Source organism: Rhinatrema bivittatum, chromosome 12 (assembly GCF_901001135.1).
Source record: "Rhinatrema bivittatum chromosome 12, aRhiBiv1.1, whole genome shotgun sequence".
In the NCBI taxonomy this organism is placed as follows: domain Eukaryota; kingdom Metazoa; phylum Chordata; class Amphibia; order Gymnophiona; family Rhinatrematidae; genus Rhinatrema; species Rhinatrema bivittatum.
In genome coordinates this window covers 76,362,878-76,378,642 of record NC_042626.1, presented here as the reverse complement: position 1 = coordinate 76,378,642, position 15,765 = coordinate 76,362,878, and the positions used below count along the sequence as shown (strand labels likewise).

The following is a 15,765-nucleotide window of genomic DNA, read 5'->3' as shown; positions in this document are numbered from 1 at the left end:
CATCCTCATCCCTCTTACCCCCAACAACTCAACCATCAGCACCTGGCTGATAGGAAATACTCACCTCCTGTTGCTATAGTAATCTGGCGAAGATAATGACCATAGAAGGGAAAATCAAATGAAAGGATCACTCTCTGTGAGGAGAGAAAGCAGAGAGAGCATATAAAAACTAAAAGCATTTAGTACTAGATGTAGGGTGCGCTAGGACAGAGAGTTTTGGAAGAGTAGCAAGGTGCCTAAGGGGTGGGAGAGGGAAGGGGTGCGTGGATACACAGTTCAGAGATGTATTTATTTTATTTATTTGTGGTTTTTCTACACCGGCATTCGCGATAGGAATCATATCATGCCGGTTTACAATTAACAAAGGGGTGTAACAAGAAGATACAATGAGAACATTAACAGGTGCGGAACGAAAAACGTTGCAGTTACAATAAAACAGGGAAATACACAACTGGGAGCAGTGAAAAATCGATAGAAATTTAGCAGAAAGAAAACAAATTTACAAATTTATGGTATTTACTAAGTTATGGACTCCAGTAATATCCCAAACCAATGCCCCATACATGGGTGTAGCTGTTTTCGGAGAAATTAATATTTTTTTACACTTTTCATCTGGCTGGGCCAAATTTACCATTTCAGAAAGAAGCGAGGTCCCTTCCAAGGATTGGATGCAGGGAAAAGGGCATCTCTGCCTGAGCAGTAACTTCCTGTCAGGCGCAGGGTTGGGTCTGCGGTGATTCTGCAGTGGTCAGAATGCTGCCAGCCCACTCCTGTGCCATAAAAAGGAGCAGGTCCGGCAGGGGTGTGGGACCCAGCCTGAGCTGTGCTTAGAAGAACGTGCCAGCAGGACACAGGAGGGAGCCCCTTTCACTTCAGCCGCCTAGTGGGAAGTACAGAGTATGAACATCTGACTGCACTCAATTTACTGAAATTCACCACTGCACCCCGCCCAACATTGGCCAGAGCATCTAACTAACTTGTGACTGGAGTAACTATTGGGGGAACTTGATCCCACTGCCATCTATCTTTTTGGATATAATTGTAGGACATAGACCTCTCTTTTGCCTGAAAAATACACAAAATTCCAAGAGAAAAACAAACAAAACACCCCATAGAGAATACAAAAAACACAAAATATATATAATCACCTGTTTTGTCTTTTTGGCAAATATTTTACATGTAAAAATTTCTAGAAATGAGGTAAATTGAAGCCTTGCACACAATTTGCAATTTGTACTCTTTTTGGGGTGTTTTGTTTGTTTTTCTCTTGGAATTTTGTATATTTTTCAGACAAAAGAGAGGTCTATGTCCTACGTGTCCCACTCACAATTATTCATGTTACTCTTGGAAAAGCGGTGCAATTATCTGCATCTCTGGTGGTAAACATTGCCAAATAAAGCAATAGCTCTGATCGGTGCTGTGCGACTTCCAGCTCACAGTTTCCGAGGTAACTAATTTCAGTCAGTTTTGTACAGTTACTGCATAGAGTAAACTGAGCAGCAAAGGTGAACTGTGTTCTCTGCACTAATGTCATCAGACAGGGCGACCATCCTCGGATGTCCTGCAAGGGAAGTCTGTTATGTTCGAAGAGTCTGTGCGGTATACTAGAACTTTTTGGTGAGCTGCAAGTTGGTGGGACACAAGCTATAACCCCCAGCCGCCTGCAACCAGACCCCATTTTTTGGAATGCATGAGAAAATCAAAGAGCAGCTGCCATTAAAAAGCAGGCTTTGTCTTTCAATGGATGCTTCTTTGGAGCATGCGGAAGCAGAACAGAAGGCTGGAGTCTTGTTACATTTTGACAACTTTACTTTCTAGGAAGTTCCTACTGGAGAAAGCATTTTTTGGACAGACAGCCAGGGGTCACAAACCTCAGGCAATGCTGTGTGAAGTGAAAGCTGTCAATGACAGGAGAAGGAGGGGGAGAGTGAATAATACTGGGTTGGCAGCAGTTACATACATGGAGGGGCCTATGCAATGCATAGCATGCACACAAAGTGTGCTATCCAATGATGGTTTAGCATATGCATTAAAGGGGATCAAAAGATATTAGCATGAGTGTTCTAATCTTAGCATGTGCGTGCATATAAATGCATGGATGTCACTTAAATAAATGAGGCTGTAGTGTGTGCACAGGAAAGAGCACGGTACATTCTCCTCTACCCACACTAGTTACATTTCTGGCTTTAGCCAAATGCAGACTAACAGCTGCCTTGGACCAGATGTCAGTTTTTAAGCATGCTCACTACTGAAGTGACAGAACTACTAGCGTGCATTACTGAGGCTGAAAGATGAAGAGGAGGTAACCTTCCCCAGCACTGAAATAATAGGTACTAGGTAATCTGCTCAAAGACCATTGCAGGCATTCTGAGTCTTCATCCAGAATAATAGTCTGGGCCTTGAAGGCTTCTTTGCAGTCAATAATTAATTCTGTTTGTCCGTAGAGCTCGATCTGGAGAGCTTTGAGATTCGCCCATTCTGTTATCCTCCTGCTGTCTTACTTACAAGCATCATTTAGTGGGCTCTCTATTCTCATAGGGCCACCATTTCTTCATATTGCCCACACAGGGCATCGTCAGGGCCAAAGCTAATCTTGGAATGTGGATGCCCTCTAGAGTAAGAAAAAGAAGAATATGCCAGAGGGAAATGAAGGGGATGGATGTGGTGGAGTCCGGATGCTTTGGAGATGAAAAGATGGAAGATGTGTGGCCTCTGCAACAGGAGGAATTATGGGAGATTTGGAGTAGAGTTCAAGGAAGAGAGGGAGGGAGGGAGAGCAACAAAGAAAGGAGGCATCCGAGGAAAAACACCACTTAAAAAATATATCTGTATTTATTTGCAGAATGCATATGTATTTCCAAGCAATAGGTTAAAAGAGGTCAAAGGTTGCTGCTGTCATTAGCATTATTATTGCAGCCAAAGACCACAGCAGGCATTCCAAGGCTTGAGGCAGAAGAGCAGTCTGAGCCTAAGAAGATCTTTTGAACACACCAATTATTTTGGTTTGAGTGCAGAACTCATTTCTTTCAGATTTGAGGTCCTGGCAGATTATGCCATCTAGTCATTGCATGGCCTGCACTGCAGGATGCTTGTAGAGGGGCAATAATGAGATGCCAGCACAGATACTGTCTCCGAGGGTGCAGTGGATGCTTGAGCACCCCCAGTATCAAGCAAACTCCTTCACTGTGTCCAGGAAGGGGTAATGTGTTGAGTTTAGTACACCCAGTCTGGATGCCAGTGCTCTTCTGAGTCAGGGCAACCAGATTCCTGGCTGGGTTGCCCTTCCATGCCGTCATCTCTCACTAACCATGTCCTCTCATACTGCTTTTTCAAAACACCCTTACTGACACAGAAGAAAATGGGCAGAAATGTGCACTGCTGTCTGGTTTTTCCTCTCCTGGAACTCTTCTCTTTTAAAATTTCTCTCCTGGGATTCAGTAATTCCCCCACTTCTCCCCTCAATACTGACAAGCAATCCTATGTGCCAGCCTTACTTTGATCCAGTTCTGAAGCAAGGAGGTGGAACCAGAAGGGAAAGAAAATGGAGCATGATATTTAGCTTTCCCACTGCTATGTAACATTTCCATGCTATTTAGTGGTTGCATTTTTAGGTTAAGATGTATCTTAATAGTCGGACATGATATTGAGAAATGTTTTTCCTCCCTCATGCACATGGCAAGTGGTATTTTAGCATGTGTTAAATTTTTATCGACTTGCACACAGAGATATTTTTAGCGCAAGATTTATTGTATAGGCTTGGAAGAGAGGCTCACCGAAGCTTGCCGGTGTGTGTTGGACAGGATCCCGTGTACTTTCACTTGTGTCCTGTTCATTTCAGCAATGTCCAACCACAGCTCCTTTGCTCGGGCTTCACTCGGTCCATAAATTCGGGAAACATAGTAATTGTGGTCATCTTCCTATAATCAGTGTACAAAAGAAAAACCCAAACCAACATTACACAGGGAAAAATCCAGTTAATTAGGTACTCATAGGCCATCCTAAATCAAGCTCTATAAAAACAATTAGAGACATGTAAAATGAATCCTGGCTGTGAAGAGCTTACAATCTGTTAAGTGCCCAAGACAACTGCAAATAATGGACTTGCTCCAAGTCACAGCAAGAAGCAGAAGCAGGATTTGAATTTAGGTCTCCTGGCCCCAGCCCTTAACCGTATTGGCTAGGGTCTTCGAGTTTTATCAATATTCAATAGCAGCTTTGTTTTAGCTTCCTTCTTTGATGAGGTCTCATGGGAAATTTGTTTAAAATCATTTGTTAATCGCCTAACTGAAAAATTTTTCTAAGCAATGTACAACATAAGATTTGTGCATTTTTTGTATTTTTATTTGGGAAATATTGATACAAGTGATGTTGGCAGCCTTCACTTGGATCCCTCTCAAGATTCAGATCCAATCTCTGCCCTTATCACTGCAGTAAACCCCAGGTGAAAACATCTTGTGCTGACTGTAAGAGATTTCACCTTACTAAAGGCTGCTCTGTTTGATAACTTAATCCCTTTTGGTGCTGCCTCCAGAGGAAAGAGTCTACGATTTCTGCTGGGAAAGAATATTGTACATAATGCTTCTGTGGCCTGGGCTTCAGAAGATCCCATCTGAGAATTTAACTGCTGCTGAGCCACCAGTTTGGCCCCCAAAAATTGGGTTTTAGGCTGGATTTGAAAAAGGTCAAAGAGCATGACATTACAATTCAAAGTCTGTCCCACGCCTATGGTGCCACAACATAAAACATGTGGCGCTGGAGTTGGCAATAGAAGAGAACAATGGATGGAGTTTGTAAGGAATTCATGTAGGAAAAGTGAAAAGGTGAGGTAATGAGAACTACAGAGAGAATGTACTTGTAGGTTATTTTATTATGTGTGTTTATATTGTAATCCGCTAAGATTTGTGGCCTGGTGGAATACAAGTTTCTTAAATAAATGAATCTTAAACTGTGAAAACGAATGGCGAGCTAGCAGTGATGTGAGAAGAGGGGCTACATGGTCATAGCAACATTTTATTTTACTTGTATTTATTTGTTTTTGTAAAGCATTACTACTACATTTATGCAACATTATCCGCTTTGAACAGAAACTGGTAAATAAAATAAACATTGGAAGAAGACAAGTCATGCAGCTGAGTATTGAACAGATTGTAGGAGAGAGAGATGGTTTAGTGGGAGACCTGTGAGGAGCAGCTGTCTTAAGTGGAAGGTGACGAGAGAATGGAAAAGAGTTTTGGTAGTGTGTTCAGAAAAGAAGGGACAGATTTTGGTGATGTCACAGAGAAAAAATAAGAACAGTGTTTTGAAAGTGAGTAGAGGAGAGAGAGGAATCGTAGATGACCCCAAGCTTGCAGGCTGAGGGGACTGGAAGGATGACTGTGTTATGCAGAGAGATAGAAAAGGAGGAAGGGACACATAAGAGGTTCTGTCTTGGCCATATTATAGTTAAAATGTGGCAGTACGGCATCCAAGTGGCAATGTCAGTGAAGCAGCAGGGTCATTGCAAGGGTTGCAACCACCCAGAGGCAGGTGGAGAGGAGGGAGTGCCTTGTTGACCTTGACTCAGCCTGCGAGTCTTCAAGCAGACAAGGAGAAGAGGGGTGCTGAAGGCCCAGGGCATCACTTTCTCCAGCAAATGTCTTGCAAGCTGGCTGAGATTTGAGATTGGTGAAATAGATTTTTTCGGTCTTTCCAGTTTTTTTTTTTGTCTTAATATATTTTACTTCTTATACTTTCATAATTATCATTCTATGTGAAAGTCAGAAAACACAGATAGAGTAATGTTTGAATAGCTTGCATAACAGTACATTGTACCTGCAGACTTTACCAGGGATTTTCAAAGCGAATAGATACGAATGAACCAAATATACACACATACTACCTTGTGGAAAGTTACACCTGCTTTTCGGAGGGCATAATTCATGCGGAGACACATGCACACTTTTAAAAATCAAAAATGATATGCATAAGTTCCAACTCCACTCCTACCTAAATGCCTCTTTGCAATTTGAATAAAAGTATAGACATAACACACGTATGTTCTTGCTCATGCACATAAAATCCAGTTTTATGCATGTAAATAGCTTTGTAAATTCCCTCCATTGCTGGCAGACCATGTTTTGGATACTTGCCTATGCCATGGTATGCAAAATGGTTCCTTATCTGTCTCCAAAGACTTTAGCTTTGGAGATGCAGGCGTTGATTTATTGTTTGTTTATTTAAACAATTTCTATTCCACTGATCCATCAATCTCAGTGAATTACAATCAACATACACAATAAAACATTGCCATATCAAAACGTCACCAAAATACAAGACATAAAACATACAAAAACAATTAAGCAGTATAGCAACTATACAGACAAGTTACAAAAATGATAAGAAAACATAGCTATCAGCAAACAAGTTAAATACTCAGTTTGGGAAGGCTAAGGAAAAAAGGTAGATATTTACAAGCTTCCTAAATCATAGCAGATCAGTGTTACATATGTGGACCCTTGGACTGCGACAAGATGGAAGGTCCTTCGGAGATGCCCCCAAAGGCTCTTGCTGTCAGCAGGCTGAATATCCCTTCGAAGACCAAGGGCTCATTACGAGGGCTGGCTGGCACAGTCCGAATCAGGGTAGCAGCAAGCAGAGTCCAAGACACAATCCAAATCAGTCGGGCAGTAAACAACGAAGAATCCAAGTCACAGTCCGAATCATTGCAGGCAGCAAGCAGAGAAGATCCAAGGCATGGACCAAATCAGGGCAGGCGGCAGGCAGAGAAGAATCCAAACACAATCCGAATCAGGGCAGAATAGACAACCAGCGTCACAGGGAGACCTGTAGCTGAGGCACAGGTTACAAGTCAGACTGCCCTAAAACAGGGGCAGTCTGATGACGTTCAACCCGTGCGCCGCCAGGAGTTTCCGCTGCAGGCCCTTAACTAGAGCATGGCTGCACATGCGTGCGCCTAAGGGAAGCCGTGGCAGGCAACGTAGCAGCGTTCCTGGGTTGGCTGCATCTGCGGGGAGCCGGCGGGGGTGCAGCAGTCCGAGGGAGCCGTCTAGCAACAGAGTGGATGCCAACACAGTTAACAGTACACCCTCTTTTAGGGCCCCCTCCACAAGGTCTCGGTTTCTTGGGATGAGTGGCGTGAAAAGTCTTTAAAAGATTCTTATCCAGAATATTTGGGGCAGGTTCCCAAGTTCTCCTCTGGGCCAAAGCCCTCCCAAGAAAGCAGATACTTCCATTTGCGATTCCTCCGGCGAACATCCAAAACTTCTCTCACTTGGTAGACTTGATCCTCAGATGCAATGGCAGGAGGTACTGGCGTCTTCCGGGATGGCCATGTAAGGACCAGTGGTTTAAGGAGGGACACATGAAAAACATTATGTATGCCCATGGAAACAGGTGGGCGTAGTTGATAGGTCATGGGACCAATTTGGCGAAGGACGGAAAACGGCCCTACATATAGAGGAGCCAGTCTCATGGAGGGTAGGCAGAGTCGAAGATGTCGGGTACTTAGCCATACCTTATCTCCAGGTTGAAACTGAGGAGCTGGCCTGTGACGTAGATCCTCAGCGGACTTGGCCTTCTGTGCTGCTCGTTTTAACATCTCCTTGGTACGAATCCACAATTCTTGTAGCTCCTGGGCGGTGGACTGGGCCGCAGGCGAAGGTACCGTAAGGGGTATAGGCAATGGGGGTGAAGGTTGTTTCCCAAACACAATCTGAAAGTGAGAGAACCCAGTTGCCGAACTGAGAGTTAAGCACAAACTTTGCCCATGGTAACAAGGTGGTCCACTCATCCTGACGTTTGTTGACATAAGCTCTTAAGAAGGTCTTTAGAGTTCTATTGGTCCTTTCTGCCTGACTGTTGGCCTGCGGATGATAGGCGGTAGTGTGATCCAATGTAATATTAAATTTGCGACAAAGAGCTCACCAGATCTTGGCAGTAAACTGAGTACCTCTATTGGAAATAATGTGTTTATGGAGTCCATGTAGTCGAAATATTTGGGTGACGAACAAATGAGCCAATTCTGGAGCCGAGGGTAGACCTGGAAGAGGAGTAAAGTGGACCATTTTAGAAAGCCTATCAATAACAACCCAAATTACAGAATTGCCTTCAGATGGGGGAAGGTCTGCAATAAAGTCCGTGGATATATGCGTCCAAGGTTCCTTTGGAGGAGGTATGGATTGCAACAGTCCCCAAGGCTTCCCCACCCTTGGCTTCTGCTGGGCACAAGTGGGGCAGGATTCCACATAGGCCTTTACATCAGATTGAATATGGGGCCACCGGTAGTAACATTGGAGAAGCTCCAGTGTTCGCTTCTGCCTAGGGTGTCCAGCGATTGTTATGACTGTCGCTGCCCGACATCTCTACTCCGCCCACCTTTCCTTTTTTGCGACTCCTCCCGCGGTTGATGGATGTCTGGCTGCTGCGGCGTCTGCCTGCCATGCTCTCCGGTGTCCCCGGTCCAGCTTGGGCGCTGCATCCCGCCATGTGGTCTAGATACCATAGGGCGCGTGCACCGCGCGGCCCTGCTTCTTATTCTCTCTTTGGCGTGAACCTCAGGGGCGTTCCCCTGTGATGATTTCACGCATTCCGGATACAAAAGCCTATACCTTTTCCTAGCTAATCGAGTTAGCAAGGGAACGCCTTACGGATGGGATTCGCTCTCCATACCTAGCTACTCTGCCTCTCCAACTTTTGGACTTTATCCTAATGGGGTATCCGCTCTTCGGGGGTCTCTCTCATTTCTTTCAGGTCGTTATCAGGAACCGGTACTCACTCCTCGAGGGCCCATGTTCCCTGACTCGCTGCCTGAACGTATCTCTTCTGCTTGGAAGAAACCGCTGCTTACATCATCAGTGAGTTACCAACTTTATTTCCTCAGAGCTGTTACCTGGAACCAGGTACTCGCTCCTCGAGGGCCTGCCTCTATTCCAGCTTCTGTGTCACCTTCCGGGAGAAACCGCTGTGTGAGTAACTTTACCGAGGCTCTATATCAGAACTCTGTGTATGCTCCACTGTACTCACTATCTCAGTTTTCTCCACTACAGCACAGCCATAGAGGCAATCGCTGTACCAGTATCCTGAGGAACCCTAGTCTAGTCGGACTTCATCTCTACTCTCTACTGCCACCTCTGCTGGCTTCTCAAGTCTGTCTAATAAAAGATATAACTCTGTGTTGGGTGTCCCCAAAGCTGAGCCTGACCTGTGGCCCCTCACGGGACTTCCCCCCGTGGGCGTGGTCAGCTGCCACAGTGTCCAAGGATCCACCCAAAACCTTACAAACAATAACAGTGATATGGGAATCATGGGCCCATTTTAAGACCTTAGGTCGGAGACAGTGAGACACAACTGTTTTACCAGGAGGAATAGTCATTGAAGAAGCTAGCAGAATACAGGCAGGGTCTATTATGTGTCAATGTGGTTCCATTATTTCTTCGGACTCAAAAGATCGAGATAATGCATCTGCCCTAAGATTCTTGGAAGTGGGTCGGTATTGTATCTCAAAATGAAACTGATTGAAGAACAAGGCCCTTTTGTATGCTTTGACTGTCTCCGGTGACCAGTCTTTCATATTAGCTCCTTTAAGAGTGAGAGCAGTGAAGAGGGTGGTGATCTGGGAGAAGTTGGGAATGAAGTTCCTATAATAATTGGCAAACCCCAGAAACCTCTGCAAGCCTTGATGGAGATGCTCTAAATTCTTATGGTCCATGTAAATAGTAATTAGATTTTGGGCTCCCTCCAGCCATTGACGCCACTCTTCCAGAGCTAATTTAATAGCCAAAAGTTGCTTATCCCCAATACTATAATTGCGTTCAGAAGATGTGAATCTCCGAGAAAAAAAAAAGAACAGGGATGGAGAACTCCAGAGTTGGAGTGCTGACTGAGTACAGCACCCACCCTGTAATCAGAGGCGTCCACTTTCAAGATAAAGGGGTGGGAGGGATCCAGGTGATAGAGGCATGGTTCTTGGCGGAAAGCCTTTTTTATATCCTGGAATGCTTTGACCATCTTCAGTGACCAATCTTTCATATTAGCTCATTTACGAGTGAGAGCAGTGAAGAGGGTGATGATCTGGGAGAAGTCGGGAATGAAGTTCCTATAATAATTGGCAAACCCTAGAAACCTCTGCAAGGCATGGAGCCCAGAGGGTTGTGGCCATTCCAGAATACTGCAAACCTTTTCAAGGTCCAGTTCTTTATTTTTAGCATTTTTTTAACAAGTCCCATCCACGCAGTCTAGTCATCATGACGCAATGTGTTCTCTCATAGCCAATTGGCTGCTGGCAATATAAATAGGTTTCGTTTTTACCATGCAACCGCGGCGGTTTTCATTAGCATCATGTTGAAGCATTCCTGGTGAGTATTAACCTTGGAGTTAAGATTATTTTTTGAGAATTGTTTGCTAGACATTTGTAATCTTATTATACAATTTTTTTTTTGTTTAGTTTTTGGATTTTCCAAGTAATTTGAAGGTTTTACCATTCTTAAACAATATAATGAATATGGATGCAATTGAGCATGAATAACTTGATATAGCACTTTTGCCTTTGAGCTACCATGTTTCAGATCTTAGGTTCCAATAATACTTGAGTGAGAGGTAAGGTTTAAAAAAAAATTTTCACTTTTTAATCTCATATTTCTAGTACCTTTTAAATAATTTGATTATTAAAATAGTTTTTTGTTTTTCAGATTAATGAGTTGAGATTGCTTGTTTTGTCAAGTGTTCTGGTAATCTTTACATTTATATACTGCACTAAAGAAATTGGGTAATATTTTTATTACATATAAATATTGTTTTGTTTTTTATTTGTATTTTTTCCATAATACATCATTTGATTTTTGTATAATTCCATAATGCATCATCCTGGAAGTTCTCCTTGGTCTATTTTAACTTTGGCATTGTATTATATAGTTGCTTCAGTTTCAGTCTGGTCGACAAACACCCCCTGAGGAAGCCCATGTGGTGAAACAAAGAGAATTCTTTTTTTGTTGGGACATAGATCATCAACCTGACATTTATTCTGTTATGGTAGCATCTGGAGTTTTATATTTGAAATTTTGTTATATTGTTGAACACATTACTCTCTGTCACACTATTTATTTAGTGAAACATTGTTAGCTTTCATTGAAGTGAAATATCATGTTTTTTCATTGACACATGTATATTGCTATGTAGTGTGTTACTTGTTGAATATAAATAGCGTATATTATTTGAATCATGTAACCGAAACTTTATTGGCACCTACTAGCTAATTTATAATCCTAATCAAACTTATTTATGTGCCTATATGTAAACCGTTGTGATGGTATACTACTAAACGACGGTATAGAAAAGTTTTAAAATAATAAATAAATAAATAAATAAATAAGTGTTTCACAGTGTTTTGTAATCCTTAAATTGTATGTTGGAGACATTTTTATAGTATGAATGTATGGGTATGAATGGATGTAATAGAAGGTTTGTTTACACAGTTAAGTTGTATTAGAAGATAATATATGTAATGAGTTTGATTTCATTATACTTGTGCCATTAAATGTAATTGATATTTTTTTACAAGTTTTCATTGATTGTTTATCTACTTTAGAAGATGGATATACAATATTATTTTGATTCCTTCATCTAACAGGTGATATAATTTTGGAATCTTCATTATTTACCTGTGTGTTGTATTTTATCCAAATAAATTATGACACACTGGTATAGTAGATCTCAGAAGACATCATTCATGAGATTATGAAACACTGCAGGGGTGTTGCATAGCCTGAATGGCATTATTAAATATTCATAATGTCCATCTTGAGTGTTAAAAGCCATCTTCATTCATCTCTGGATCTTATGCGTACTAGATTATAAGCTCCTCAAAGATCCAGCTTCGTGAAAATTCTAGCTCCTTGTAACCGATCGAATAATTCCGTGATGAGAGGTAAAGGATACCGATCTCTCTTGGTTATGTTGTTTAGTCCATGATAGTCTATTCAGGGCCTAAGAGAACCATCCTTTTTGGTGACAAAAAGAACCCCGCTCCTGTGAGGGAGGAAGAAGGTCTAATAAATCCTCGATTTAGATTCTTCTTGATATATAAATTCATGGCCGCCATCTCTGGAGCTGATAAAGGGTACATTCTGCCATGGGGTGGGTGTGGTGCCTGGGAGAAGGTAATGGCACAACCATATGGTCGATGAGGAGGGAGTTCCTCTGCTTTGACCTTGGAGAATACATCAGAGTAATCTGCATATGGTGAAGGAAGGCCCGAGAGGGTCGTAGCTGCTACGCAGGCTGACCGAGGTTGCACCTGGTCCAAGCAAAGGTCCTGGCACCGTGGTCCCCACTTGACAAGCTCTAAAATGATGGGGAATGATGGGGAATGATGGGGAATGATGTAATAATCAGGGCAGTCCTAGAACCACTGGATGGATGGCCTTCTTGATTGCAAGAAAGGAGAAGTCCTACGTATGCAAGACTCCAGTGCAAAGTCGGAGAGGGACTGTGGTTGAAGTGATACTTCCCAGAGGAGGGTCCCATGAATCGATGAAACAATTAGAAGTTTATTTTGGGGAACTACTGGCATACACAGATGAACCAAAATATCAGTGATAAAATTTCCCCGGCACCAGAGTCGATGAGGGCCTGCATGGAATGTGCTCATCCCTCCAACTCCAAACTGATTGGCATGGTGAGTTGGGGAACAGGTGTGGTAAGACCCAGAAGAAAGTCCCCAATGGCTCCTATGTTCTCCTATTTCCCAGCTTTTGAGGGCATTGTGCTAGAAGATGACCAGCTACACCACAGTAGAAGCATAAGCCCAGATTCTGGCGTCAAAGTCTCTCCTCGGTAGAGAGTTGGGTTCTGCTTAATTGCATCGGTTCCTTGGAGGACTAAGAGATGCCAAAACTGGCTGGATGTGAGGGCGAAAAAGGGCCAGGGCAAGAAGCACTGGTCAGTGGGGCTTCATCTCCTGATAGCGCTGATGAAAGTGATCGATTCATCCAGCTAGGTTGATGAGTTCCTCCAATGAGACAGGTAAATCTTGAACTGCAAATTCGTCCTTTATCCTAGGCGACAATCCTTCCAAAAAGATACATCGGAGGCTGTCCTCCCTCCAATTTAATTCTGTGGCCAATGTCCTGAATTCAATGTCCTGATAAGACAGGCTGAGAGAATTTGAAAAGAAGTTGGCCGTAGAGACAAAAACTCACAGTAAAAACTTTTTAACATATAACCGAAGTAGAAAGCCTGAGAGGGAGTCAGTTGGATCTTTAGATGATCAAGGGGTTAAAGGGGCACTTAGAGAAGATAAGACCATCGCAGAAAGATTAAACAATTTCTTTGCTTCGGTGTTTACTGAAGAGGATGTTGGGGAGATACCCATTCTGGAGAAGGTTTTCATTGGTAATGATTCAGATGGACTGAACCAAATCACGGTGAACCTAGAAAATGTGGTAGACCTGATTGACAAACTGAAGAGCAGTAAATAACCTGGATCACATACTATACACCCCAGGGTTCTGAAGGAACTAAAAAATGAAATTTTAGATCTATTAGTAAAAATTTGTAACCTATCATTAAAATCATCCATTGTACCTGAAGACTGGAGGGTGGCTAATGTAACCCCAATATTTATAAAGGGCTCCAGGGGCAATCCAAGAAACTACAGCCCAGTTAGCCTGACTTCAGTGCCAGGAAAAATAGTGGAACTCTGGGGTGTATACCATCCGGTATACACCCCAGTAGCTTCGGTGATTTTTTACATATAGGTATATGAACTATGTTTGCATTTAATGGAACCTCTCTGATGGGATGCCCTAAATCTCCTGTTTCATTAGTATACTTCAAGGATACATTTCTCCGAACCATGCACTGCTGAGTGACTGTCGGCTTTCCCCCTTGTTCTAGTTTAAAAGCTGCTCTATCTCCTTTTTGAAAGTTAGTGCCAGCAGCTTGGTTCCACTCTGGTTAAGGTGGAGCCCATCCTTTCGGAAAAGTCTCCCCTTTCCCCAAATGTTTCCCCAGTTCCTTACAAAACTGAATCCCTCTTCCCTGCACCATCGTCTCATCCAAGCATTGAAACTCTGGAGCTCTGCCTGCCTCTGGGGACCTGCACGTGGAACAGGAAGCATTTCAGAGAATGCCACCCTGGAGGTTCTGGATTTCAGCTTCCTACCTAAAATCCTAAATTTGGCTTCCAGAACCTCTCTCCCACATTTTCCTATGTCGTTGGTGCCCACATGTACCACGACAACCGGCTCCTCCCCAGCACTGTCTATAATCCTATCTAGGTGACGCGTGAGGTCTGCCACCTTCGCACCAGGTAGGCATGTTACCAGGCGATCCTCATGCCCACCAGCCACCCAGCTATCTATATTCCTAATAATCGAATCACCAACTATGACGGCTGTCCTAACCCTTCCCTCCTGGGCAGTAGGCCTTGGGGAGATATCCTCAGTGCGAAAGGACAATGATTCACCTAGAGAGCAGGTCCTTGCTACAGGATCCTTTCCTGCTGCAGCCGGTTGATGCTCTCCAATCATGAGACCTTCTTCCTCCAAGGCAGCACAAGGGCTGCCAGTCTGAAGTTGGGACTTCGCTACTATGTCCCTGAAGGTCTCATCTATATACCTCTCTATCTGCCTCAGGTCCTCCAAGTCTGCCACTCTAGTCTCCAGAGATCGGACTCGTTCTCTGAGAGCCAGGAGCTCTTTGCATCACATGTACATGTACAACTTCTCACCAGTGGGTAAAAAATCATACATGTGACACTCGATGCAAAAGACTGGGAAGCCCCCCCTCTTGCTGCTGGACTGCTGCCTTCATTTCAGTTTTGATCAGTTCCTAGTTAAGGTTTAGGTTGCTATGGGATTAGGAATGTGGCTAACGTCCTTTAAATGTATTAGTGAATTCACTGTATGTCTGGTAGTGGCCTACTGGGGTCTGATCAAACTCTCAATAAAGTTTTTGTTGTTGTTGTTGTTTTTTTTTTTTTGTGAAAGTGTCACCTGCTATAAATTAAAGGATGAGCTAGGGGTGGTAGGCTGGGAAATACAAACAGTCTAACTTCAGTTAGTCAGCCAGAGTGACTCACTGCTCTCTTGATTAACAAATGTTAGTACCTATTCCAACCAAATCACACTACCTCAACACCTTTCCAAGGTGAGTAACTGAGCTGAACTTTTCAACCTTTTTACTTAGGTATACACTGCTCCTAGCTTATTTCTAGCTTCTGGCTACTTTTTTTTCAGGGGGGAGGGGGTTGTGGGTTTTTTTTTAATACAAACACTCAGTTTATATTAAATACAAACACAGACTTTTAAAAATAAACACACTACCTACTGCTTACTAGCTGCCTTATTGACTATTTAAAAATACAGTCTAACTTGTTTATTCACTGGCTTACTGACTATTAAAAGCACAAACACACTAAATAATATTCCCAAATAGTTAACTTTGCCCCAGTACTTTTAAAAAAGACAATGTCCCAAGCAAAAACTTACTGATTCCTTTCAGCCACCAGCAAGGTGATCCTCTCCTCTCAGTGCTCCCAGTGCAGTTAGTGTAGCTGGGTTTAAAAAAGGTTTGGATAAGTTCTCGGAGGAGAAGTCCATTACCTGCTATTAAGTAAGTTGATTTAGAAAATAGTCACTGCTATTACTAGCATTAGTAGCATGGAATAGGCTTAGTTTGGGTACTTGCCAGGTTCTTATGGCCTGGATTGGCCACTGTTGGAAACAGGATGCTGGCTTGATGGACCCTTGGTCTGACTCAGTATGGCAT

At 43.0% G+C, this 15,765-nt stretch overlaps 1 protein-coding gene across 5 annotated transcripts in view; it reads right to left on the bottom strand.

Annotated features, from left to right (window-relative positions):
* The window catches only part of PLXDC1 (plexin domain containing 1), a 78,459-nt gene that overhangs the window by 18,165 nt on the left and 44,529 nt on the right, over positions 1 to 15,765 (bottom strand). For all 5 annotated transcript variants that reach the window (XM_029573232.1, XM_029573234.1, XM_029573235.1 and 2 more), the window contains exons 3-4: positions 3,774 to 3,917; positions 65 to 134 (exon numbers count right to left, since the gene is read on the bottom strand). In XM_029573232.1, the coding sequence (XP_029429092.1) occupies positions 65 to 134; positions 3,774 to 3,917 (214 nt within the window). The remainder of the gene's footprint in view (positions 1 to 64; positions 135 to 3,773; positions 3,918 to 15,765) is intronic.